This window comes from Saxophila tyrrhenica, assembly GCF_035928015.1.
Source record: "Saxophila tyrrhenica strain CCFEE 5935 chromosome Unknown scaffold_8, whole genome shotgun sequence".
Lineage (NCBI taxonomy): Eukaryota > Fungi > Ascomycota > Dothideomycetes > Mycosphaerellales > Extremaceae > Saxophila > Saxophila tyrrhenica.
Window position 1 is genome coordinate 918285 of NW_027041740.1, and position 22853 is coordinate 941137.

Sequence of the window (22853 nt, forward strand, 5' to 3'; positions counted from 1 at the left end):
AATGCTTGATGTAGAGAAGACATAGCTCCTACACCACTCGAGTCGAGAGCAGAGTATACAACAGAGACAATATTGCTCGCGCCTACCTGTACGACCGTCCTGTACTTGAACTTTGCCAGTCTTCGATGTTTCGGTGCAAGTCAGAAATCTCCTCTACTCAATTTGAACGGTTCCGCCAACCCTAGAGGCGACGGCACCCGGCGGTTGCTCTCCAGCACTTGCAGGCAGCTGATCCGAGCAAGTGGCAGTCGAAGTAGGCCAAGTTCTCCAAAAGGCGGACAGTCCAGCATGCTGACCCGTGGCTACCTCAACGCCGAATGCCACGGCGGAGAGATGCCACGTTTGAGGTTCTCCAGAACCTTGGTTCTCTCTTCCCCCAAGCCCAATGCGTCCCGGGATTTACTGCCACCTGTCTCGATAGTATGCTTGCTGGCACTTGAAGCTGTAGATCCATACGGCCAGGCCTCTACCTGCCCCTCTGGGAGGGTCCGGCGTCATTGGCCGTCACTTGCTGCATGTTGCTCTAGGTTGCATCTCGGGTGCGCGCCGGCCATCTGCAACCCTCCAAACGTTTGGTGCTGTGAGTGGATACAAAGTAATCTTCGATGCAGGTAGTAGGACAGACGCTATTTTCATGCAAGCTTATGTGATTGGTGGCTTGTAGTTTTTCTGTTGTGGTCAAGGTTTTTGAAGCCGATTTCAATGGCCTTCCAGCAGGCCGGACAACGTAGCAGATACACGTCCTTGGTGATGATATGCTATCTGGTCGTGAAGACGTTGCGAGGGATACATGATATTCTCGTTGTAAAGAGGTAAAGACGAAGAATAGAAGTCGCGTGACGTTGCACGCTCACCGCCAAACCTAAAGTTCGCGCTAGTCCAGAACTTTTCGAAAAGTGAATAGCACTGCACGACATCTCCCCTTCCTTCCCCTCTACAACAACCACCACATACAACCAAAAGACAACGAAGTCGCACTACCTAAGGGATATCATACAGCACACACCATATACACTTCGTCGTCACCATGCCTCAGGCGATCGTTGAGCACTAAAGCCACCGCTGGAGGAGGGGCCCTCGTGCTCCCCCTCCAGTCCGGTCACTGCTCTTCGAGACTTTCAACTACCACCGACGAACAGCAAAATCGCTTGCTCGCAGCTTCACAAGCCGGCGAGATCGAGGCCCCGTGCATTCACCGGCCGCGAAGATCTAAGGTCACGCGACCATTGACCACTTTCAAGCGATCCACGACGAAGTATAGGCCTGATCCCAATCGAGAGTCAGGTCCAGTCTACTTTACAAACGCGCAGCGAGTTGCCTTGAAGGCGACATACCGCGAACGAAAACCCTTTCCACCCCCCTCAGGACTACAGCGCTCCTATATTCTTCTCCCTGACGCCGTTCAGTGGGCGCCAGACCTTTTCCCTAACTTTCACCTACAGTCGGTCCGGACGACATTCACTCCCCACGATTCCAACAATTTCCAACGATGTCGAAACACAACGTCCCTTCTGTTGTCGGTGGTGGCATGCACCACCCGCACAAGACTGGCGGCAGTGCTCATGGCTCTCCCCACAAGATGAACAAGACGCCTTTGAAGAGCAACATCACGAACAAAATCAAACCAAGGCACGCGACTGATGCTGATATTAGCGACGATGAGAGTGGTGGAGAAGGCGGTGGTAGTAGTGCTACAGAGGACGCAACCACCACCAGCGAGGATCCAGATGATTTTGCCCTGTCAAGCGCAACGCAGTCCCAGTCCCTTCGCGGAGCTGGGCAGCGTTTGGCAGGGCTGAAGTCCGGGCACGGTGAGCTCAGCGACACCGACATGGACGATGCAGCACAGGCTGTTGGCGGAGCAGAAGACGACGAAGCTGGAGTGAGCGATGATGATGACTATGCCGGCGTTGACAATGTCAGCGACAGCGGCGAAGAGGATCTTGGACTGAGCGGGAATCAGATACTACGGTCTGCAGAGCAGGATCTAATTCAAGAGTTCGAGAAGGCGGAGCAGCGCCGCAGTGCAAGCACTGTGACGAGAGATCTCGATGTGTTGGGTCTGGACGACTTCGACATGGATGCAAGGAGCCTCGGACTGCTTCAAAGCTCACCTGCACTTAGTGCCATGCTATTCGCCCCTGAGATGCCCAGCATCGACTTGAATCAGGATCCCTTCCTTGGACTTTCGCAAGATGCCGACGAATACCAACAGATGTGGGGAGCGGCAGAATCTTTGATGTGGCGCATGCCGGAGACGGCACGCAGCCGGGAGGGCAGCGATCCGGCTAGTGGCACGCAGAAGCGTGTACGCTTTGAGAAGACACCCTCCAGCACTCCCAGCATCAGCGAAGATGAGGATCCTAATGAAGCATTCCCTGACCTCTTCACCCCGGCGGACGACCCCATCGTGAGCCAGCAAATCGCTTTTGGTGTAAATCACGACACATTGCTCTCGCAGGGAGATTGCAATGACACTGACTCCTTTTATGACTTTGATGACGAGGAGGATAAGCTCGCCTTCCAGATAGACGAAGACAGCAACTCCAGTGATGAAACAAGCACTTATGACTGTAGGTTCAGCTGTCGTTCGTTCTTGAATGACACCACTGACAGTAGCCAAAGCTGAGGACGAAGGAGATACGACTGATGAAGAGACGGCCGAAGAGCAGCTCGCCAAATTAGACGAGAGAAGGCGTGCAGCTCGCAAGTCGGCGGGCCAGGATCCAGCCACGCCTGCGCCTGTCAAGCAAGCAACGCCGAAGACACCGCGACCAGCAACACCACGTACCGCAAATACACGATCATCCAACACACCACGTCCGCCTACTCCAGGCAGTGGTAGGGGCCCAAGAAGCGGCACCTTCCAGGCAGACCCAACCCGAGCTGCCGTCACCACAGATCCAGCTGGTGGCAAGCTTAGAGTACAACCGCCTACCAAGCCCATCGGTAAGGACAAAGAATTCTGGGACCGTGCTAGAAGTGCGATCGATAGCCGGGAAGGCAGCCGTCGCAACTCCATTCAGATCATGCGCAGCAACAGCAGCGATAGCATGCCGTCTCGCCCATTCACCGCCAAGTCCACACTTGGGTCCATGTTCGGTGGCAACCTCGAGTTCCTCCGGAACAATGACGCGCACGGTATTGGCCAGGACCTCTTCCCTCAAGCCATGAGCCGACCCCAGAGCTCATTCTCGTCTCTCACCGAGACTGATGACAGTGCCATGAACCCCCCTCATCTGGACCTGGACATGCAGGACCTAGTCAACATGGACGACTCCGATACTGAAGACAATGGCATGGACACTGGTGCCCTCGCCTCCCCCATTGAGATGTCCGACTCCTTCCACTCCGGCCGCGGACTCGAACGCCGTAGCTCGGACCTACTGGAGCACTTCAACCAGCACCGCGGCATCATCGGCTCTTTCCGTCAGAACCAGCATTTCGTCAAGCAGGTCAGTTCGCAAGCTCTGCACCCTGCACAGCGCGCTTCTACCCACGAGTTCAACGCTCTCCAGAAAGGCCGCCGCGGTGCTGCGAACACGCCCATCACACCTGTTCGCAAGAAGAAGCGGGCCAGCCAGGACGTCACGCCCAGCCATGGTGGAGTGAGGAAGAGCGTCAACAGTCCGCTATCCTCTCGTCGCCCACGCAGTCGCGGCAACTCGACCGCTAACGCGAACCTGCTGCAGACCTTCGCTCGGAACCCTTTCGACCCTTTCGATGAATAAACGAGCACATTTTCCCTTTCCCTCCCTCTCCTCATACTAGCATTTGGACACGGTGTTCCGGATCTTTCTTCTCTTTCACAACGAAAAGCAACACTTCGAAAGCACACAATCATGGCGCAACAACAAGCACCGGTCGACTTGAGCGCGGCGTTGGAGGCGCAACAAACGTATCGCTATTGCAAACATGGATTAGATGGCAGCAATATGGACTTGCGCGGAGATACCCCTTGTGGTTTCGAAAAGTGTATTACATTGCGTTTTGGCGGGATAAGGATCAAGGCGCTCAAGAAGTGGGAGAAACCAGGCGCTGGTAGTGAGGTTGATAGTTTGGTATGATGAAACTTTTCACGTGAATGTGCTTGGTGTGTTTCAGTATCGATTTTGGCGAGACTTCACGTACGCAAGTTAAACCTTCAGAGCAGATTCTTTTCGCTTTTTCACAGACAACAAGTCAGTGCCGCGCCTTGCCAAACAGTCTTTATCGTTTATCGTATCTTTGCGCAAAGCACAAAGCTGATCACAAAGCCCTGTACAGCCTTGGCGGCCTCAACCACCACCACGTCCGCCGCAGACACCGAGCAGGACACGACGCAACAGCCCCCGCCACCACTACCAGAAGACTCCTCCGGCAACCTCATCATGCACCACGACTGTCAGTACCTCCCGTCCCCCGAAACCGACCCCGACCCACCACCCATCGCCACCCCAAACTACAACATCCCCAGCGACGCCACCACAACCACGACCGAAACCTACACCTCCACCGCCCACGGCCTCATCCAGCGCCACCGCGTCCACCTCGCCCAGCTCGTCGCCCACCACTTTTCGCAAGGCAATTTCCTCGACTGCCAGACGCTGTGCTACGAAGTCCTCGGCGCCCAGCCCTCGGAAGCCATCGCCGCGCGCTGCCATACGCTGTTGGCGCGGAAGGAGCTTCTGCCGGATAGTGTGGAGGGCAGGGCGTGGCATGCAAAGAAGGCGGTGCAGGCTTGGAGGACGGTGGTGGAGCGGACGGGGTTGTCGAGGTTTCCGGTCAAGGAGGCGAGGGTGGGGTACGGGGTTGCACAGGAGTTGAAGGTGGAAGCGGATATGGAGATGGCGGAGATGAAGGCGGCGAAGGTGAAGGGGGTTGGAGAGGGTGAGGATGAGGAGTTGTGAGTGGGGTGGGGGTTAGAGCTTGAATTCGAAGGTCAGGCGTTCCCAGCCGCCTGTTGAGGGGGTTGCAGTGTTGGAAGATGTGCGCTCGGCGAGGGTGGTTTTCAGGGAGGGGGCGCGGTCGCTGCAGAGCTCGTAGATGGTACCGATGTTAAAGAGGAGGCCTGGGAATGCTGGTGATCGCATGGCGAGATCTTCGAGCGCTTGGCGCGCTTCTGTCAGTTTGCCGGTGTACAGGAGTCCGACGGCTAAATTGGAGGCAAACGAAGCGTCTTCTGGATGCTGCTCGGCTAGGCTTCGCCATTTGTCCATAGCTGATGGAATATCACCATTCGCAGCGTCCATCAGAGCTAGAAGGGTCTCCTTCCGATCGTCGTTCAGCTTCTCCAGAGTTTGCTGTGCACCTGCGACATCACCGATCCGAAGCCGCAGCAAGGCTTTTCGATACGCCAGCTCAGCAGTATTGGTGTCTCTGAGCGTGTCGAGGTGTCGTGTTGCCGTCTCAAGCTCGCCCATCTCGACCAGAGTGTCTGCTACCCTCAGTCCAAGATCGCGTAACCGGCCAGCCCACAGACCGAGATCTTGGTCATTCCCGTCTGACCTAGCATCTCTGACATGCGCACGAACCTCAGCTGACAAGGCATACAGTGCCATGATGCCTCTTCTACCGCCATCAGCAGCGGCGATAGACTGCAGCCTCACCAGTAGGATCCTCAGTTCCCAGGGAATCAGCGGCGTAACAGTCTCCGCCCCATGAGCATTTCGAGCAAGAAAGTCGGTCAATGAAGCTGCCTCGACGGCCGCCAGGTCTGCTCGTGAGAAGAGGACCAAGCAGGCAAGGCGGACGTATAGCAGCTGGAAGATCTGCACCGCATCGTCGGCGGGACATCTAGACAGCTGGATCAGGGCTGTGCCTGCTGCTCGTCTGAAGTGGCCATGCTGCAGTAGATCTTCCAGAGGAGTATCCTGGGGCGGTTGATTCTCTGAGTCCAAGAAGGCAGAAGGGATGTCCTCGGTGCCGAGCTGGTGGTAGTTTGATGGGTCCTTCAGGAAATGTAGGTCCACATCAACGGTGGGTTTCGTCTGGACTGGCGGCTGAGGTGGTGGTGGTACTTCTTGCTTGCTTTGGGCAACACTGGGCGGCGGTGTTTCTGGAGGAGCCTTCTCGGGGCTTACCAGTAGACTGCATCGCCTTAGCCACTGTTTATGGGCTTTCAGGAGCTTTCAAGCATACTCGTCTGGAGCGTCCAAAGGTCCTCGGGTGGATCGCCGGGGCAATGGATGGGATATGTTTCTGCTCTGGCGCTTCGTGCTGCCTGTGGGGGACTTGGTTGTGGCCATCCTCGACAAGTCAACCCTAACTGCAGCCAAGCTGCTGTTATTGTATCAACAGGGTGCTGTAATGCAGAAAGACTGACTGTACTCTCTTCTCGACGGAGTGAGGTGAGATGGTCCAGACCCCCTGCACGATTCAATGGTGTGGCGAAAGCTTCGAGATCCCCGCAAATTTGACATTGCAGTCACGGCGAGGTCGGCAGTGACTCTTAACTTTTTGAACCACCGCCACTGATCTCTCCTCTTCCGACTCTTTGCACGAGACATCCACAGCTGTCGACGCATGAATCCCGCGACGATGCTGCAAGCCAACACGGCCAAGCGAGCCGTGCAGTGCCTCCCCAAGGCGCGCCGCTTCTCCTCGACTCCCGCCCCGGCGGCGATATCACCACACCGAAGAACCACGCAAAAATCATCACAGCAGCAAACACAGACGCCCTCGAAACGAAGTGTGTCCGATACGGCGACGCGATCAGCACAAGCGGCGGCGATATCACAGCAACGACCCGTGCCCAGTCCTGCATTCAACCGCAACGATGAGCGACTACGGGATGTGCAGCCTCTGCAGCCATACAGGCAGCCGGAGATGGACCATAGCTTTGTGGGCATGAAGGGCGGAGAGATCTTTCACGAGATGATGAAGAGGCAAGGGGTGAAGCATATCTGTATGTCTGGCGCAGAACGTGGTTTCATATGCATATTTGACTAACACGAGATGTAGTCGGCTACCCTGGCGGCGCTATCCTACCCTGTTTCGACGCCATCTACAATAGCAAGGAATTCGAGTTCATCCTTCCACGGCATGAGCAGGGCGCTGGACATATGGCGGAAGGTTATGCGCGCGCCACTGGCAAGCCTGGTGTCGTCCTCGTCACTTCGGGTCCAGGAGGCACCAACACCGTGACACCTATGCAGGATGCCCTCATGGATGGCACTCCCTTGGTTGTCTTCACTGGACAGGTGGTGACCTCCGCGATCGGCTCCGATGCTTTCCAGGAAGCCGACATGATCGGCATTTCAAGAGCGTGCACCAAGTGGAACGTGATGGTCAAGAACGTAGCAGAGCTTCCGAGACGCATCAATGAGGCGTTCGAGATTGCCACTTCTGGTCGACCTGGACCGGTGTTGGTGGACCTCCCTAAGGATGTCACTGCTGGAACTCTCACACGACCTATTCCTGTCACCTCTACTCTCCCGGTACATCCGTCAGCGGCAACGGTAGCTGCACGAGAAATGGCCATGAAGCATCTTGATGGCACTCTCCAGCGCACCGCCAAGCTGATCAATGTGGCGAAGAAGCCGGTCATTCTCGCTGGACACGGTATTCTCGGCTCTTCTGACGGTCCAAAGATGCTGAAGGAACTTTCAGAGAAGGCGCAGATTCCCGTAACGACTACTCTTCACGGACTTGGTGGATACGACGAGCTGGACCCGAAGTCTCTGCACATGCTTGGAATGCACGGTTCGGCCTACGCTAACTTCACCATTCAAGAGGCTGATCTGGTCATTGCGCTCGGCGCTCGGTTTGACGACCGTATCACTGGCTCTGTGGCGAGGTTTGCACCTGCAGCTCGCCAGGCAGAGGTCGAGGGCAGAGGCGGCATTGTGCATTTCGATGTGCTTCCTAAGAACATCAACAAGGTCATCCAGGCTACCGAGGCTGTCGAGGGCGACGTCACATCGAACATCGACATGCTGCTCCCTTACGTCGAGCAACGAACAGAGCAAGACCGAGGAGAGTGGTTCAAGCAGATTGCCACCTGGAAAGAGCGCTTCCCTTGGGCCTACGAGAAGGAGACAGGCCCTGACTCTATGATCAAGCCTCAAACCGTCATCGGCATGCTCTCCGACCTCACCGCCCACCGCAACCAAGACACCATCATCACTACCGGCGTCGGCCAGCACCAAATGTGGGCGGCCCAGCACTACCGCTGGCGAACCCCGCGCAGCATGATCACCTCCGGCGGTCTCGGCACCATGGGCTACGGCCTCCCCGCCGCCATCGGCGCCAAAGTCGCTCAGCCCGACAAACTCGTCGTCGACATCGACGGCGACGCCTCCTTCCTCATGACCCAGACCGAGCTCGGCACGGCCGCGCAGTTCAACATCGGCGTCAAAGTGCTCGTGCTGAACAACGAGGAGCAAGGCATGGTGACGCAATGGCAGAGCCTGTTCTACGAAGACCGCTTCTCGCACACGCACCAGCGCAACCCGGACTTCGTCAAGCTGGCGGAGGCGATGCATGTCCCCGCGCGCCGGACGAGTAAGTTTGCGAACTTGGAGGAGGATCTGAAGTGGCTTGTGGAGGGCAGTGGGGAAGGCCCGGCGTTCTTGGAGGTGGTGACGGATCAGAAGGTGCCGGTGTTGCCGATGGTGCCGGGCGGGAGTGCTTTGCATGAGTTGTTGGTGTATGATGAGGCTAAGGAGAAGGCTCGGAGGAAGCAGACGAGAGAGAGGACGGGGCGGTAAAATATGGTTCGGTGGGTTTGAATGTTAGATGTTTTTTTTTTGAGGGCTTTGTGAGGCGTTGTCAGCGAGTGTTGCTTTTGGGTGGCAGCAAAAGTTGGGGTGGGGCTGTTTGAGCTGCTTACATGTTCCGTTTACCTTAATGTAGCGGTGTGCTACAGTATAACAAATCTTCGAAAATGATCTTACCACATGTCCTGTTCAAGCGAGGGACAGTGAAAGTAGCCCACCAGGTCAGAGCGAGCTGTCTGATTGATCTTCTCACAGACAAGGAGAGCCCGCTCACGAGGGGGGTGTCGCCTTTTCGGGTTGATTTGAGATCTGAGAGAAGGCCGTTGGATGTGGCCGATTTCACTGTCTCTCCGCTTTGCTGTCTTATCTGCCAGTTCTTTTCTTTCTTGATAACACGTGCCCAGTGTTCTGGTCATATCTTCGCCCCTAACGACAAAGGCGGTGACGGATAACGAAGGTGAAGTCGATCACTCGGAACCTTCCATTGCTTCCCCGGCGCAGTCGTTGGAACTGTGAAACCGCACGACTGACTAGCGTGGCTGTTTTAGCGTCTTCGCGTGGCTTTGGATCCCGGATATTGGGCATTACGACTCCAAAGAAAAGAAATGTACGACATCTCCTTATCAATACCATACCACGAGCGCGCCACGTCGAGCAATCCGAGTAGCACGGTACAGGCGAATCTCTATCGTCCCACCACACCTTGCCGACGTGGCAGGCGCATCTTGGGAAAACATGCGAGGCACGTGGAACGAATGCTTGGAATCCTCGGACTGTTGCGCTAATGCCGGCTGTTGTGCCTTGGGACTGAAGCGGCGGGGGGAACGACCAGCGCGATGGTAATCCCTGTATATCTGCCTGTTGGAAGGATTCTGACAGGTCCGCGGAAGATGGGATTGGAACGTTTGCGAGCAGGCCTGGGCCTTGGACGCGAGATGTCGAGAAAGGAGGTGTTCTTTTTTTGCTGATCGTGACGGAGGGGAGGCCTGTCATCCCTGCGGAACGTGGAGGGCGTGGGCTAGATAAGGACTCTGTGGACTTGTGAGACGGATGTGGAATTCTTTTTATTGTTGCCTGGGTCCTCGCTGTTTGGAGAGGGAATCTGAAGTTCTTGTGCTTCTGCAGTGTCTCGTTTTGTTATTACATGATCTCGGGCTGAGTCTGTCAGAGCTACGACGGCGCGCATCACGGCCTCCAGACGTCTTTTCGACCCATTCAAGCCGGAGCACTTACGCAACAAGTACCACCCAAACCACCACACTTGCCAGACTTCGAGGCGTGGCATCTGTCGCGCGCATTAGCCTGGCCTCCTCACAACAGCCCTTATGTGCATCGCAAGACCATCGCATCCACGAAACCAGCGCCCACCTAAGCTCAAGTGATTTGAGAGCGTCTTCTTCAACACAAAAGGCCAGAGCCTCAAAACCAAAACTCACCAGCCGCCGACATGTGCGTCGCCGGCCTAAACGTCTCGACCCAACCCTGCGCGCACCGCTGGTACGACCTCCGCCGCGCCTGTACCTCGTCCAACAACCTCTCCAATTGCTCCGAGCGCCTTCAACTCGAGGGCTGGGAAACCCGGAACACCACCTGCCCTTGGTGCGACGAGACTCTCGATCCTGTCCTGCAGGAATCCACACATCGCCTAATTGGCAGCAGCACGTCCTCCGCAACTTCCTCACCCACCATCTCCGGCCTGGGCAAGACCCGCTCTCGCGGCGGGAGTCTAAGTACGTTGTGCGAAGAGTCGCTGTCCCGCGTCAGCAGTATTGCGAGCGTGGAGACAGATAGAGCCACAAGAGAACGGAGCAGGAACGACCGGTTGGATGTTTACCTTTGCTCGCCGCCACATGAGGTGCTCCCGAGCGCGATGAAGAACTATCCGACGTACTCGCCGTGCTCGTCGGCTTCTGCTTCGGGGGAGGAGACGGAGCGGCCGTTGGTTAGAAGGACGAGCAGTGGATTGTCGAAGTGGAAGAGGGGTTTGCGGTTGAGTCGGGATATGTTTCGGACTTGATAAGATGGTCTAGAGGGTTCGATTGAGCGGCGCTGAGGGTTACGAGCAAGCGATGTCTTGAAGTTTTGCATTTTGGTGTTTGTTCTGAGCGTATATGCAGAGATACCCGGGTCGAGGCCCATTTCATGTCATTCGCTGATGGAGACTTCATGGCGAAGGTAATAGCATGTATGATTAGTGATTAGATGGATCTGAAGGACATAGCTTGTGCTACTGAAGAGATCAACGTCTTGTCTTCTTCCATTGCGCGCTTCATTGCGGTTGCTCGTAGAGCAAGTGGAAATCCGTGTCACAGATTTGATCGTTTGACGTCTTGCCAGTCGTTGAAGGGTCAAGCCATCGACAGTAAAAGCGGCCCACTAGATCCGAATGGGCCGTGTAAAGGACCTTCTCACAGACAATGACGACGCGCTAACGAGAGTGATGTGGCATTTTTGGTCGCGTCGTCGTCTCGGAGAAGACTGCCAGATGCGACCGCGTGGCTCCTTTCACTGTCTCTTGCTTGAAGGTATCGTTCGAACTGGATTCAATTTTGGCTTTTCTGAGGCTGATGCCTTTTCCAACCTCACCTCTTGACTCAACCTCATACTTCTACGTTCACCCTCCCAATGCAATACCTCTTCTCAAGGCGTACCTTAAAGGCCATACCATACCGCCCAGGCGACCGGATGTATTCTCTTGATGGCCCAAGATGCTCGTGCTACAACACAGCAAGCAGAATTCATATTCAATGGCCTCCTATCACGCTGTACGAGAGCAGTCCAGACCATTCACAGACGCGACTGGAACTATACGGCGCAAGCTTCTCCTTCGACCAACTCTGTAGCACATGCATCCTGCTGAGCTGTCAGCACCTCCCGCGAGTCTTCCTTACGGAAGAGTTTGCCTTGACCGTGTGATGCACAAGGATACATTCCTGCCCGCTGCAGTGGCAAACGATGCCGCGCTGAAGTGTCAACGAATACCGCCGGCTGACTCCAATTACCATCATAACTCTGGTCCGGCAAACAATGCAGTCCTCGACCGTATATATCATCGTGCTGCACTGGAACCTATTCTGCTCCCCAATTTACCACAACTTGATCCGAACGCCACCACGATCTTCCGAAGAACTATCCCTGGATCTTGAATCCCACCCGAGCAACATTAGTCACTAAAAAAACCGACGACACTTCTTGTTCTGTTAGGCTGGGAATGGAGAGTCCTATGGAAAGTCCTTATAAGGCATACTGGAAGAAGGTGGCCGAGGACGAGAAGCGAATACTTGGGGAGGAGAAGTATCAAGAAATTCAAGAGCGTTACGCGGCGCTAAAAGACGAATCTGGCCTGGACAGGCAAGTACGAGAGGAGGAGGAGAGACGAGAGCAGGAGGCGGAGAAACGAAAGCAGGATGAGGAAAAGGTCAAGGGAGACCGAGGAAAGGCCAAAGCTGTCGAAAGAGACTCGAGTCCTCCCCGGTCGCGGAGCAAGCAGAGACTCAACTGTCCACCAGCAGCTGACCCCGACAATCCGAAAGCCTGGGGAGTCCCGGTACCGGATGCGATGACTCCAAAGGAAAGGTATCTAGACCAGCAATTCCGGCAGTTGCCTCCCAACCTTAAAATCCAGGCTATCAGGACAGAGCGGGCCCGCCTTGAAGGGCTATTGAAGGACTTGTGCGACAGTTACCACGGGCTAATGGAGAATAAGCTCAAGTTTGGCATCGGAACCATTCAAGCCCAGATCAGAGAGCTTGCCAAGGAAAGAACCGAAATTGACTGGCAGACGATGATACTACGACGCCGCTACGATACCATCACCAAAGATGTCGTCGACGTCAGTTGGCGAGACTGGGATAGGGAGCAGAGCGCTTTTGAGTCGTATGCGGTGTTCGGCGTTTGCGGGTATGAGATCAGGGTCAAGGATGCGATACTCCAGAAGCACCTTGGCATATCCTGGGGAGATTACGTTCGGGGGGAGGTGCAGGCGCTCAGAAAGAACTACCCTCCAAGTGCTCCCCCGTTCGTGCCGCTACGGCCAAGTCAGCCTTTCATCGAGCCTACCACTGAGAAAGCTTGGGTCAAACATGGCGATAATGTCAAGCTTCGCCATGACTCGACGATCGAAGACATGGAGGAATACGAGGACCTGTACAGCATCGACCTGTGTTTCAACCCAAGAGGTCAGGTTCCTCTAGGAGCTCAACATGCGACGCTCCAGAGCCTTCACTCGGGCAAGGACAAGTTGCTCGACGATGTTGCAGTATATCGCCGCGATCTTGAAGCGATGATCGGTTGGGAGCGCGATCGCGAGGAACGCAAGTGGTATAAGAAGATGTTGAAGAAGGTGAACAAATGGATATGGAGAGTCGAGGGGACTGCCGATGCGGCTGCAATACAGTTCTACACGGACCTCTACGAACGTGGGTTTGCTTTGGACACCTCTTCGGGCACAAGAGCAGTACCGAGCGATGGACGTCCCTCATTCTCCCCCACTGTGGTTGCGCATCCTCGGTCCACTGCTACGGTGGTCCAAGTAGAAGAGAAGGACTCTGAGACGAGTTCTGACAGGGGCGGACTACTGGCCGATTATGAGAAGCCTCCGAGCGAAGCGATGTCAATGGTGCCACCAGATTCTGATTCAGATAGCGAGTCGAGCACTGAGTCGAGCGACGACGATGCGGAGAGCCAGCCGGGCACGCTAATCCCACCTCCCGTAGCTCCAGGAGACAGACGTGCCCATTGTGAGCCGCCGCAATTCGTGGATGCGAAAAGGCAGGAGTCCAACATGGATCAGCGCAAAGGAGCCAACGCTCTCCTGGGACAGGTCGCTGCTGGCAGCCAGCAGAGTACCCGTCGTAAGTTCAACGGGCAGCCTGTGGCCGTTGCGGGACCCTCAAAGCAGACTCCTTGGAGACGCCAGCAGGAGAATAAGGGCGACTATGTTAGTGAGGACGACATGCCGAAAATTCTGGCCATGATTGCGGAGCAGGAGGCTCGAGAGCAAGAGCGGAACAGGCAGATGGGTCAGTGAGTGCGTGGCTGTTCGTGGTAAGTGGGCTGAGGTTTGGCTATCTTTTCTGCTTGGTACTCGATTCGCTTTTTACCTGCGAGGCGCTCAGTAAGTGTTATCTTCCAAACTATCTTGTATTGAAGCTCTCCTTCTTATAAAAGTCCGCTTCAATATGTCTCTACTGCCAGTCTTCCGTGAGGACACGCCGGATTCCACGCCTAGTATCCAAGGGCGATTATCAATTAGAGAAGCGGCCTGGATAAAGCCTCTCGAACGACATCTCCAAGGCAGTAATGGCATCAAGCGGCCTTTCGAACCACCCTCGGGTCCGTCGCCGGCCTGGAGAATAACACCGGGCTCAGAGTCCAAGGCTGCTTCTCCGTCCCAAGATCGAGTACTATGCAGCGCCATAAGACCTCTCAGGTCGGTTCGATTTTGGAGAAGCCTCCCAGAGACCAGGCCGATTAGCCTGTCTCCCAGACGACATCAACTGCTGTGAGGTATCTCAGGACCTCTTCAGCTCCATCACTAGCACGGGGAAGCCACAAAAGCCAGGCGCTATTTGTTCCTCCTGCAAACTCTGGTTGCACTCATGTCAGGGTTGGGTTGGTCGATCGACTGACTCGGAAACCACTCTCTGTGTGCTTAGGGGCATTCAATACGCTATCTATGAGGCTCGTTGTTGTCCGGTGGAGACACAGCATTCTACCAGCAAACACGAGGCTTGCCGGAGCGATCCTGACAATTGCTGAAGATATACGGTTGCCCTGGTCATACCAAGTTGCGCCACTGCGAGTCGCTGGAACACAGGAGAAGCCGGCCTGCTGATACAGGACAATATTGACAGTAGAACTGAGAAGTTGAAGCACCACTGCCTGCGCTTGCCGCTTGCCAACCTACCGCGGTGCATCTCGAGCTTTGTGAAAGGCATTAGGACCGCTTGGACACCGAATAATCGTTTGAGTTGAATTCCGCTCAAGAGAAGCCTGGAGATGCCCGCCCGGACAGTGCCTGATCGGACTGCAAGTCGTCGGCTACTGCCATTGCCAGCCGCTGGACAACCGTGGACATATCGACTGCATCGACATCGGTCTCTGACTCGAACGTGTACTGTTCATCCTGCAGAGTAGAGCCTTCGCTGGCAGACTCGGAGTCCATATAGGTATCTGGACTTTTGCCTCTCTCCTGCCGAAGAGGAGAAATGGGACTCGAAGGGTACTTCACGCCCAGCTCAAGGCTGAGCGCACGATGGAGCACCCTTTCTTTCTGCTTTGCGCGGGCTTCTCTGCCACGGACACTGCCAGGTGTCGCAATTTCACCACGAACTTGTCGTACCCGAGAGGGTGCCTTTGCAGGAGACAGGTCGGCCGGTTTGTTGCGCATCGATCTCATGAATAATCTCTCGCTTCGGAGTAGAAGCCGATCGAGGGCTGCACGCATTCGAGATGCTGCGTCTTGGAGGTCATCGCGAAACCACACCCAGTCTGTCCCGTCGCTAGATCCGGTTGCCTTTGCAAAGAGGCAGGCGTCATGCCATGCGCCATGGTGAAGACAAGCAGCGACGGCGGCTTTGGAGACAGCCTGGACTTGATCGTTCCATTCCTTCGTCCCGATGAGCTTAGCAGTGGCAAGCCGGTCGTACTGATCCTCCAGCTTCTCCAAGCGAAGGGAAATTCGCCCGCGTTCCCACCTCAAGTACGCACTCATGATCTCTATGCGCTGGCTGGGGGGGAGCTTTCGTCGCCAGGCGTTGAGCTCATGCTTGTTGAGACCTGGCTTGACAATGAAACGAGTAGCGCTTACCCATCGTACGCCGGGGACCACAGGCTCTTCAGAGGGCTGGGTAGGACCCGGGTCTACTTTCTCTTGGGTGGCAGATCTTGCAGAGTCCTTCAGATCAAGATCGATGCGCAATCTAGCACTCGTGGGTGGTCGTGCCGAAGATCGAATGGATGGAGATCTGGAGAGACCTCTTGGTACGTCTTGCCAAATGTCCACGGGCTCAGAGAGCATAGAAGCTCCGAATATACGTGGAGAACTTGTCGATGGCTTCAAAAGGTCGGACAGCCCCTGCAATATATCTTGGGAGTCATCCGATTGGCCTGGGTTGAGGTCGAGTTCCATTGGCGAACCGGCGCCTTGAATGCATTCCTCCACAGGATCGTAAGCGCTCAGGTCTTCGCTCGATGGTCGGTGGTGTGGGTCGTCAGATCCTGAACGGGTGCCGGCACGCTGAATCTCCTTGTCTTTCTGCATATTGAAGGGTTATCCGGCTCAAATATAGGCGTTTGTACAAATGCAGCGCTTGCTGGCCCGCTCGTAGCAAGACATATAAATTGGAATATTGACATTGATTGCTACATGGAACATCGCCAGCAGTCACAGCCTTGCAAGAGTCACTTCGATCAGGTTCGTGTTTGAGCAACCAAAGCATGCCGTGCAACGTCGTATGCCTACGTGGTCTCGATGCCGTAGAACCATCAGCCAATGTTGGCAAATCTCTCTGTATCGTCCTTGTTGGCTGCGACGGTGAATGTAGATAGGAACAGGACTTCCAGCCACAATCCCTCCCAGATAGATGGGAAGAAGGGTCCGTAGATGTCTCGACAGCCAGAACATATATAACAAGGTCTTAGGGCGGCTCGCAGTCCTTGAACATTGATACTGTCTCGGAGAACCCTTCCACCGATCGGTGTGTGCCCTGGTCTTTGGGAATGAAATACAGAGTGCTACATAAAACAACCCGAAACATCAATAGGAGTTTCGGGGCCAGACCTAGAACTAAATGCCGGAAAACCATGTCAAGTTATATGCCAGTATTGACCTCCACAAAGAGACCTCCGTTTACGAGATCTCCAGCATAGAAAGTCGGTCCATAACATGCCCTGTGTCGACACTATCTTCGGCTCCCAAGATCTCAAAGGTGTACTTCGCAGGGTCGAATTGCGTGCTGCTGCCAGACAATGGCGGGCTCTGAGGAACAACATCAGGACTATCCCCTCTCTCCTGTCGAAGTGGGCTACCGGCGAAAGAATCTTAATGGTTCATGTTCTCATTAGGCCTCCTAGGCTAAGCTAGCTAGATCGTGCAGGGGTATCATGTCTGGGTATGAACTCCACTGTTCCCCCTCGACTCTGCACGTCTGCTGCTGGTATTAAACGCCCCCAAGTAATCAAATAACTCCGACATGTCGACTGTCCACCGAGCAGCCTTACCACCTTTGTGTGTGTCGCCAGTGCAGGCTCCACTCAAGCCGGTACTGCCTCCCCCGCAGCGTTTCCGAAATCGAAGTTCGGCGGCCCTTCGTCATCGCTCTCCTCCTTCGGCCCCTTCCCATTGATCTTGTCCACTCCATCACCTAGGTCTCTCGCTTCTCCACCATCCTCATTGATACCCTCAATACTGCGATTCTTCTTCGCACCACACCCCTTCGTCTTCCCACCACGCCCCGCCGTCCCCGCTCCACCAGCCTTACTCTTCTTCGCCGGCGTCGCGTTGGTGGAACCCGCAGCAGCACGCTTCTTGCCACCACCAGCCTTAGTCGGGATATCACCTCCTTCAGTCTTGATAGTAATCGCTGCAACCTGATCCGGCCCAGCCCACTTCTGAACCGTATCGTTGATGATGCGCGACTTCGAGATGACTTTGGTGTACCGCTGTCTGAGAAGGATTAGCAAAAGTCTAGCTTATACTTTGTGCAGTGCAGTCCATACTCGATCGCTTTGTGCTTGCCCTCGTACTCCGGGCCCATAGCTGTAGCGAGCTCCTCCCAGTTTGGCTTCGGCGACATGGCCACCATTGTCTGAAGCGTGTACAGGTCGAGCTCTTGAGTCCACGCAATCTTGGGGGGCTTGGGCGGGGTGTTGTTGTTGTTGGACTGATCTCCGTCGCCGTTTGGTGGGTTTGGTGGGGCGTCCATTGTGGAGAGTGGAGGGTGGACTTTGTGAAGTGGTGTGTGGATGGTGGTGCTTATATTTGAACTGGTGGAGGCTGGAGGATCTTGTTTGAAAGAGGAGGTTGTGTCGTAGAAGAGGAATTATTTGGGGGGGAAGACGCCTTATATACCTGTGAATCACCTACCTGTGTACGTGCAGCGCTCCTTCCTCATGTGATAACGTCTACTGAAGTGAGCGAAGTAGTGAAGAGTTCATACCACTGAAGTGAGCTGTGAGTCGGTGGCAGAAATCGTGGTAGTGAAGAGTTCGTCGGTGGCAGAAGTCATGGTAGTGAAGGAGTTTCTCCAGTCGAAGCTCAAGTGGTCCGAGCTCAAGCTCTGGATTTCTTCCGCAAAAGACCATCTCATCGACGACCAGCTTTTACTCTACGACAACCACACACCCCTAAATGAACGATCCCTGCGCGATGTATTTGCCGGTTTGACGCGTCCTCGACCCTCCCAAGTGGTGTCTAGACACAGAACAGTCCACTCCCGACTCAAATCCATCCAACCGATACGCGACGAACGCGTGCCAACTCGACCTCGCAGAGTACGACCGGCACTTCGTCCGGTCTACGCTGCACCACGGATTTATCATGGACTGACTACCTCTTGGAAGAAAAAGCATTTCTTTTCGACATTCTATTTGCTGGGGTTATTGACAAGTTTGCTGCCGAGGTTTCTGAGGATTGCTCGGACTTCTGGGCGACTTTCCTGGTCAGCGAACTGTTTGCGCAATACCAGGACCTTGTTTCTGATGACTCCGACGTCGACATCGACCAGTTGATGCACCACGCTCGACTGTACAACGGCCCCCATGGCAGTCTTCACAGCACCGTTCATATTGTGGCACACTGGTGTCCGCTTCGCAAGCCAAAGGGGACTGTGGACCCAGAGTACGCCGACGAAGACGAGAGTAAGTGCTGACTCCACTATGAGTTGTTCTAAGCTAACTCCATGGTCAGATGGGAAACGGAAGCGCGCCAGTGGTGACGAGCCGTCAAGGCGTAGAGCACCGACGGAACCAAGTGCGGAGGAGGATTACACCAGTACTTACAACACGGATTTCCTTTCGATCCGAGTGCTCCAGAAGATCTTCCCTCGCCTGCGCGACGACTGTCTTCTCCAGGATCTTGTGAAGAAGAAGTACGCCATGAACGACAGCAAAGGAAACAGGTTGAACGGAAGACTGCCTTACGCCCACGATGCGGCGTCTGTTGTCCGCCAATTCGCGTCTACCTTCCACCTTCTCGAGCTCTCCACTGCACCCTTCGTCGTCTTGCTTAGAACGCCAGTCCGCGAGGAGTTTGTGAAGCGCTATCATGACTTCGAGAATGGTCAGTACTCGTTCGACTGTATTTTGTGGAGCTCACACTTATCTTCATCGCAGGCGATCAAATTATGATTGGAGGCATACTTCGCACAGTCTTCCACATACGCCATCCGGAGCATACCTCTCGCCACGCCACCCCTGCCCAACTTGGAGAACTGCTGGATGTGCTCAAGCAAATGCAGCTGCACTCTCTACCTACCGAGATCGACTTGGAGTGGGTCAAAGGTCTTGTGCAGCGCCGACGCAGTGCGCCCCCAACAGAGAAAGCTCCAGCCTCGACTGCCCCAAGTCCTTGCGCGACCGAGCAGCTCCGCGAAGCGTGTGATGCATTCACGTGGCATGCAGTTCGCATCACAGCACGACCTTTGAAATCCTCTGGAGAGCCTGACGCTACGTGGCAGCAGGAGGTGCAGAAGTCTGGATCGCACAGCACAGAGTGGCGGGCGGAGATGATAGCGGCTATGCGCAACGAAGCTCGTTCACAGAGGGTAAAGTCGTATCACGCTCTCGGAGAGTCCGGCCCATACGGCAGCTCGTGGAAGGCAAAGCTCTCTGCTGGATTCACCGACGAACATAAGTCCGCCGCTGCCGAGAATACGTCGAAGCTGCACGCTCTCGGAGAGTCCGGTCCATACGGCAGCTCGTGCGTGGAGAAACAGCGAGAGTCTATGTTGAAGCTACATTCTCTTGGAGAGTCTGGTCTATACGGTAGCTCGTGGAAGGCAAAAATCTCTGCTTCATTCACCGACGAACGTCGGTCCGCCACTGCCGAGAATAAGTCGGAGCTGCACGCTCTCGGAGAGTCCGGTCCATACGGCAGCTCGTGGCGGGAGAAGTCGCAGGCTGGTCATTTAGGACAGATCAGGGTTGCGAGAAACCGTGCTGTCGTCGCACAAGACGGAAAGTTCAAGCGCGGCGATCTCAATCAGCTCTCCATCCTGCCTCCTCTGGCCTCCACTCTGCCTCGTGCAGAGTTGCATTTTCACCTTCGTGGTGCAATGGGATTTCTGGGGCTCGACATACCGAACAACCTCGAGCGTCCACCAGATACCGTCGCCAGACCAGTTTCTGCGTCCTTCGGCACTCCCAAGGAGTACACAACGCCGTGGCATCACCGGGACAAATTCTCCAAGAATGACCGTATCAAGTCCAACTTCGCCGAGTTGCTGTACTCCCGCGACAGTCCACATTTGACACACAAGGAACGAAAGGATGAGGCCGAGCAATCCGGGCGTACTGAAATAAGCGTTGCTGACGTCAAGGTGTGGGTGAAGACAATGCTCTTTGCGGAGGATTTGTATCTCACAGCACAGTCGTACGGTATTGCTGGTACTGAAGCACAGTATACGAAGAAGACGGGACTGTGGGATGTGAAGAAAATGTAGCAAGGGCTAGACTGTGAAACCTTCGCGGTGGATCTGGGAGATATGTTGTTTGCTTTCGCTGTGCAGGGATGGAACTGAAGAGGGTGGTTCCGTCCGAAGGTTGCAGTGGCGTGCGTCGTAATGAAAAATCCCAGCTGACCTAAGTTCTTCGTGCACATTGAACTTGTGAGGTACCTGTACGTCGTGTCCATCAGAAAGGGAACTGAAGGTGCGGGTGACAGAATATGTGAACGGCCAAAGCCTGCCCAAAAGTCCAAAAGCCGGCAGCCCATCGTGAAACCCTTGGATCAGCCCGTCCACATCCTTGCCCTGCTCTATAAACCCAATCGGTGCTCCAAACCCAATCTCGCTAATAATATCATAAGCCATAAACACCGCCCAAGGCGCAAAGTCGAACTTCTTGCCCGTGTCTGCAAAGTTCTCTTCCATTTTGTCCATCCAGTCCTTCATGCGGGCGTCGACGAGCGGCTCCATCTTCTTGATGTTGGAGAAGGCGTAGGGACCGGCTGCGATCTTGCGGTAATGCGCGTGCACACGGTGTTCCTGCATGTTGAACAGCGATTCGGTCTTGCCGAAGCTGCCCGTCACGTAGTACTTGGACTTGTTGGCGTTGCGGGCGTAGACTTCCGGGAGCTTGGTGGCGTCGCTAACGAGGAGCATGGTTGGTGTTATGCGGAGAACGGGGCCTGCAGAACCTGTTAGGCCGGACGAGGCTCTCGTGGGTCTCTCAACATACCATATTTCTTATGCAGCGCAAGCTCGGTCTCGCACTCGTCCTCTTTAAGGTTATGGTAAGCGATCCATAGCCGAGTCACTGAGGCCCAGAAAGGACCGGGAAAGTCGCGGATGGGTGAGAAGAAGCGGTAGCGGATGATTTGTCCTGCCCAAGACAATACGAAGTATGCGATGATACTAAAGAATACATTGCGCACTGTGAGGAGCGAGAGGGCGGTTTGCGTCGTGGAAGCGGCCATTTTGCTCCAGATGGCTAAGGGATCATGTATAGATGCATGGATGGGAGATGGGACTGCGATACTTACGCTTTACTTACGATGAACCTCTGATGCTGTCTCAAGCTTTACTCCCGAGCTTCATGATAGACGTCTCATTGCTGGCGGATAAGCTCTCCCGCTACAGCTGAGGTCGAAGTAGTCTTCGAATGTTATTCCCAGGGCTGCGGTTGCTGCTTCTGCACCCCACATTGGGAACCCCGCAGAGTTGGAGATTATGGAGGTCGGTCAATCACATCCCCAATATTTAAGCGAACAGTCGCGTACCATGTCGCTGGTACGGCAAGCGAGGGACGGAGAAAGCGGCCGACTAGGTGTCCAGGTCAGAGCGGCCCAGTTGACAATCTTCTCACAGACAGGGAAAACCCGCCCATGGAAGTAACATTGACTTTCCAGGTCAATTGGGGTCTCGGAGAAGACTGCACGACATGCTAGGTGGGCCTCTTTCACTGTCCATCGCTTGTACGGATATGGCGCTCAACAATGTCTCGACACACTCATTCTCGAGGCCTGCACTCACACTGTCCACTATGGCACATCGGTAGCCGGCAGACTTGCTGCCTCGCAGAGGTCCCTCGTGAAAGAACCCGAGGACAGATGATCACCGGCCTAGGAGTAGAAAAGTAAGAACAGTCGAAGTGAACACCGGGTTTGGGGACGCTACTGCCTTTTCCTCCTTGCCAGTATTGGTCCACCAGAGAAGCAGCCGTATTCGCGGAGGTTAGATCGAGAGAGGTGTCGATGACAGACAGTAGGACGTAGTCGACTTTTGATGTTGTTCCAAACGCCTTTCTTTCGCTTAGTCCTTGGACTGCCTGATACCTCCCCGTGCTCCTTCGCTCTGCCCAGTCCTAACAAGGATGGAGATACGGGCTGCAATCTTGCTGACGGCATATGGCCAATCTCTAATCGAGCCGATGTAACAGCTGTGTCCAAGAACGAGGATTTGGACGTTGTAGGCGCATTGTAGCCTTCCTCGAGCCTTTGCGGTGTGGGTTGATGCCCCCATCCTACCCGGAGATGTTGTATCGCGGTGGCATGGACCCCCAAGTGGTGGTCCTAGAGCAATGCAAAGTAAGTGTCCATGGACATGACCTGCATCGGCCGATGGATCCGCTAGTCTGAGTCTTCATGCATGATGAGCTGGTGAGGTAAGGGGGTACGGTATATCGTGTCCAGCGGCAAGCAGCAGACAGTGAAAGAGGCCACCCGACCATATCTGGCAGTCTTCTCCGAGACGAGGATGCGGTCAAAAGGCCATATCAGTCTCACCATCGAGCGGCCATTGTCTGTGAGGTCCCTCATACGGCTCACTTCGACCCCCGTGGGCCGCTTTCACTGTCGACAGCTTGAGCGGAAGAGCGGAAAGGAAGCTGAAGGTGGTTGACACTCGTGGCGGTGCAGACTCAACGCCACACGAGTCGGGGTCGCGGGCATCCATCAAATGCTTATTAGAGTTGGCTGGATCGCCCTGCATGAAG

The 22853-nt window shown here is 55.0% G+C and overlaps 9 protein-coding genes across 9 annotated transcripts; 5 read left to right on the plus strand and 4 right to left on the minus strand.

The window, feature by feature from the left end:
• Nucleotides 1-1489: 1489 nt before the first annotated feature.
• LTR77_005693 (uncharacterized protein) lies at nucleotides 1490-3731 on the plus strand (the record flags this gene model as incomplete). Its single annotated transcript, XM_064802936.1, has 2 exons — nucleotides 1490-2573; nucleotides 2626-3731. The coding sequence occupies 2 exons, from the start codon at nucleotides 1490-1492 to the stop codon at nucleotides 3729-3731; spliced, it is 2190 nt and encodes a 729-aa protein (XP_064659061.1).
• A 639-nt stretch (nucleotides 3732-4370) lies between these two features.
• On the plus strand, nucleotides 4371-4889 carry LTR77_005694 (uncharacterized protein; the record flags this gene model as incomplete). The annotated part of the gene is made up of 1 exon (XM_064802937.1): nucleotides 4371-4889. The coding sequence occupies one exon, from the start codon at nucleotides 4371-4373 to the stop codon at nucleotides 4887-4889; it is 519 nt and encodes a 172-aa protein (XP_064659062.1).
• A 12-nt stretch (nucleotides 4890-4901) lies between these two features.
• On the minus strand, nucleotides 4902-6227 carry LTR77_005695 (uncharacterized protein; the record flags this gene model as incomplete). The annotated part of the gene is made up of 2 exons (XM_064802938.1): nucleotides 4902-6069; nucleotides 6121-6227. 2 exons carry the CDS (start codon nucleotides 6225-6227, stop codon nucleotides 4902-4904), a joined length of 1275 nt encoding a protein of 424 aa, XP_064659063.1.
• A 292-nt stretch (nucleotides 6228-6519) lies between these two features.
• ILV2 (Acetolactate synthase, mitochondrial) lies at nucleotides 6520-8690 on the plus strand (the record flags this gene model as incomplete). The annotated part of the gene is made up of 2 exons (XM_064802939.1): nucleotides 6520-6886; nucleotides 6943-8690. The coding sequence occupies 2 exons, from the start codon at nucleotides 6520-6522 to the stop codon at nucleotides 8688-8690; spliced, it is 2115 nt and encodes a 704-aa protein (XP_064659064.1).
• Nucleotides 8691-11922: 3232 nt separating this feature from the next.
• On the plus strand, nucleotides 11923-13728 carry LTR77_005697 (uncharacterized protein; the record flags this gene model as incomplete). Its single annotated transcript, XM_064802940.1, has 1 exon — nucleotides 11923-13728. One exon carries the CDS (start codon nucleotides 11923-11925, stop codon nucleotides 13726-13728), a length of 1806 nt encoding a protein of 601 aa, XP_064659065.1.
• A 954-nt stretch (nucleotides 13729-14682) lies between these two features.
• Nucleotides 14683-15963, minus strand: LTR77_005698 (uncharacterized protein; the record flags this gene model as incomplete). Its single annotated transcript, XM_064802941.1, has 2 exons — nucleotides 14683-15483; nucleotides 15511-15963. 2 exons carry the CDS (start codon nucleotides 15961-15963, stop codon nucleotides 14683-14685), a joined length of 1254 nt encoding a protein of 417 aa, XP_064659066.1.
• A 992-nt stretch (nucleotides 15964-16955) lies between these two features.
• Nucleotides 16956-17626, minus strand: LTR77_005699 (uncharacterized protein; the record flags this gene model as incomplete). The annotated part of the gene is made up of 2 exons (XM_064802942.1): nucleotides 16956-17367; nucleotides 17421-17626. The coding sequence occupies 2 exons, from the start codon at nucleotides 17624-17626 to the stop codon at nucleotides 16956-16958; spliced, it is 618 nt and encodes a 205-aa protein (XP_064659067.1).
• Nucleotides 17627-18051: 425 nt separating this feature from the next.
• On the plus strand, nucleotides 18052-20362 carry LTR77_005700 (uncharacterized protein; the record flags this gene model as incomplete). Its single annotated transcript, XM_064802943.1, has 4 exons — nucleotides 18052-18081; nucleotides 18125-18560; nucleotides 18610-18981; nucleotides 19035-20362. 4 exons carry the CDS (start codon nucleotides 18052-18054, stop codon nucleotides 20360-20362), a joined length of 2166 nt encoding a protein of 721 aa, XP_064659068.1.
• A 6-nt stretch (nucleotides 20363-20368) lies between these two features.
• On the minus strand, nucleotides 20369-21336 carry LTR77_005701 (uncharacterized protein; the record flags this gene model as incomplete). Its single annotated transcript, XM_064802944.1, has 2 exons — nucleotides 20369-21048; nucleotides 21099-21336. The coding sequence occupies 2 exons, from the start codon at nucleotides 21334-21336 to the stop codon at nucleotides 20369-20371; spliced, it is 918 nt and encodes a 305-aa protein (XP_064659069.1).
• Between the last annotated feature and the right edge of the window lie 1517 nt (nucleotides 21337-22853).